The 2206-nt window shown below is 44.8% G+C and overlaps 1 protein-coding gene across 1 annotated transcript in view; it reads right to left on the minus strand.

The window, feature by feature from the left end:
• Window positions 1–2206, minus strand: part of Znf609 (zinc finger protein 609) — a 136948-nt gene that overhangs the window by 12163 nt on the left and 122579 nt on the right. The window contains exon 4 of the mRNA XM_021171766.2: window positions 250–337. Coding sequence (XP_021027425.1) covers window positions 250–337 — 88 coding nt within the window. The remainder of the gene's footprint in view (window positions 1–249; window positions 338–2206) is intronic.

Consider the following 2206-nt stretch of genomic DNA (forward strand, 5'->3'; position numbering starts at 1 on the left):
AAGGAGGGAGGGATGGAGGGAGAGAAGGAAGGAAGGAAGGAAGGAAGGAAGGAAGGAAGGAAGGAAGGAAGGAAGGAAGGAAGGAAGGAAGGAAAGTGGATATAACTTGGGGTGGTGCCTCAAACTACTGATACCAGCCACTCAGGAGGCTTCAGTTTCAGGCCAACTGGGCCAACTGTAGTAAGATAAAGGTCTAACAGTTCACTGATTATGTGGGGGTTCAGACTGATATAAACTGTACATGCTCACCTTGGGGGTGCCCAATCATGCCTTGTGCAGTCAAGAAGTGTACCTACATATGTCTTGTTTCTCCATGTCACATTTACCACCAACATCCCTGAAATCAAGAAGAAAGAAGTATGGGTGATACAGACCTTTTGGCCACTGCAAAGAATATTCTTTATCTGAGAAGTACTCTGGTTCCTCCTGGGAAGTTTAATGTTGCTCTGGTACCCATGGGCGAGAACAGTTCCATGGGAAGGAACTGCCTACAGTACTCCTGAATTCTTACCGATGAGCAACAGTTCAGACTTCATAGCTTGATCAAGACAGTTTTTATTTTTCTGAAACAGGGCCTCATGGGTCCCAGGCTGTCCTTAAGCATTCTGAACCTCACTCCACTACCACTGAGTGTCAGGATGACAGGCAGGCCCAGCACACCCAGATTTATGCAGTCCTTGGGACTGAACTCAGGGCTTTGTGTATGCTAGACAAGCACTCTACTGAGCTATATTCTCAGCCCTCCCTAGTTTTTATAAAGACAGTGTCTTGCTATATAGCTCAGGCTAGCCTCAAGCTATCTAGTCCAGGATGGCTTTGAATCATGATCCTTCTTCCCCATCCTGTTGAGTGCTCGGCTTATATGTGTGTGCCTCCGTGCCTGGCTTCATGCATTCATTTTAGCTGAGTTAAACTATTCCGGTGCATGACGTAACGGCAGCTTGTATGTTCTCTGTTGCTGTTGCTGCCGCTTAGGTTGTTTGATATGCTTTACTTTTAAAAAGAAAAAGACAATTTTTAAAATCACTTTTGGTTATGTGTATATGAGTGGGTATGTGCACATATGACTGGAGATGCCTGATGAAACCAGAGGTTTTGGATCCCCCTAGAACTGGAGGTGGTTGTGAGTCACCTGATGTTGGGGTTGGGAACTGAACTTGGATTCTCTAAAAGAGCAGTATGTTCTCTTAACCACCATGCTTTTTCTCCAGTCTCACTCTTAAATGATACCACAATAACTTATTAAAAGGGGGTGGGGACTATGGTTCACTTGGCAGAGTGCTCGTCCAGGACACATAAAATCCTGGCTCTATCCCTAGCACCACATAAACTGGGCATTGTGGCACAAACCTGTAAGCAAAGCACTTGAAGGGTGGTATTAGAAGCAATGTAAGTTCTCATTACCTTTAGTTATATACCTAGTTCAAGGCCAGCCTAGGATATGTGATACCCTGGTTCCTCGACCCATCCCCCCCCCCCAAAGGGAAACAAGGCTTTTGAAGATGTATTACAACAATATTCCTAAATTCAAAAAGCAGTTAAAAAAAATCCAGGCATGGTAGTGCACATCTGTGATTCTGACATTTGTGGGGGGGTGGAGGCAGGACGATCAGGGAAGTTCAAGGCCAGCTGGTCTACAGAGTGAGCGCTAGGGCTCCACAGAGAAACTATCTTGAAAATCAAAAATGGGGTGGGGGGGTTAGCATGTGAGTGCTCCGGTGTAGCTTACTGGCACAGTGTTTCCCTAGCACATACACAGCCCTGGGTATTACTGGATATGATTCCTAATTCTTCCAGACAGACAGACAGAGAGAGAGAGAGAGAGAGAGAGAGAGAGAGAGAGATCTAGAAAGAGAGAGAGAGAGAGAGAGAGAGAGAGAGAGAGATCTAGAAAGAGAGTAGTGTATATGGAACAGTGGCATGGTACTTCCATTTAAGGAAGAGTATATATTTCTCATTATGAATTTGTTTGGAGGGACAGGGGCACATGGTGTGAATGGAGAGGTCAGAGAACAATTTCTAACAAAAAGTTATACTGTGCTACCATGTAGGCTCCAGGAATTAAACTTAGGCCTCACCCACTGACACATTTCGTAGGAATATCCTTGAATGTTTCTAAGAAGGAAGTGTGAAGCTAATGAACAATGACAAGAGGGATACTTCATTAAGAATGTTGTTTTGGGGCTGGTGAGATGGCTCAGTGAGT

This window comes from Mus caroli, chromosome 9 (assembly GCF_900094665.2).
Source record: "Mus caroli chromosome 9, CAROLI_EIJ_v1.1, whole genome shotgun sequence".
Taxonomy (NCBI): domain Eukaryota; kingdom Metazoa; phylum Chordata; class Mammalia; order Rodentia; family Muridae; genus Mus; species Mus caroli.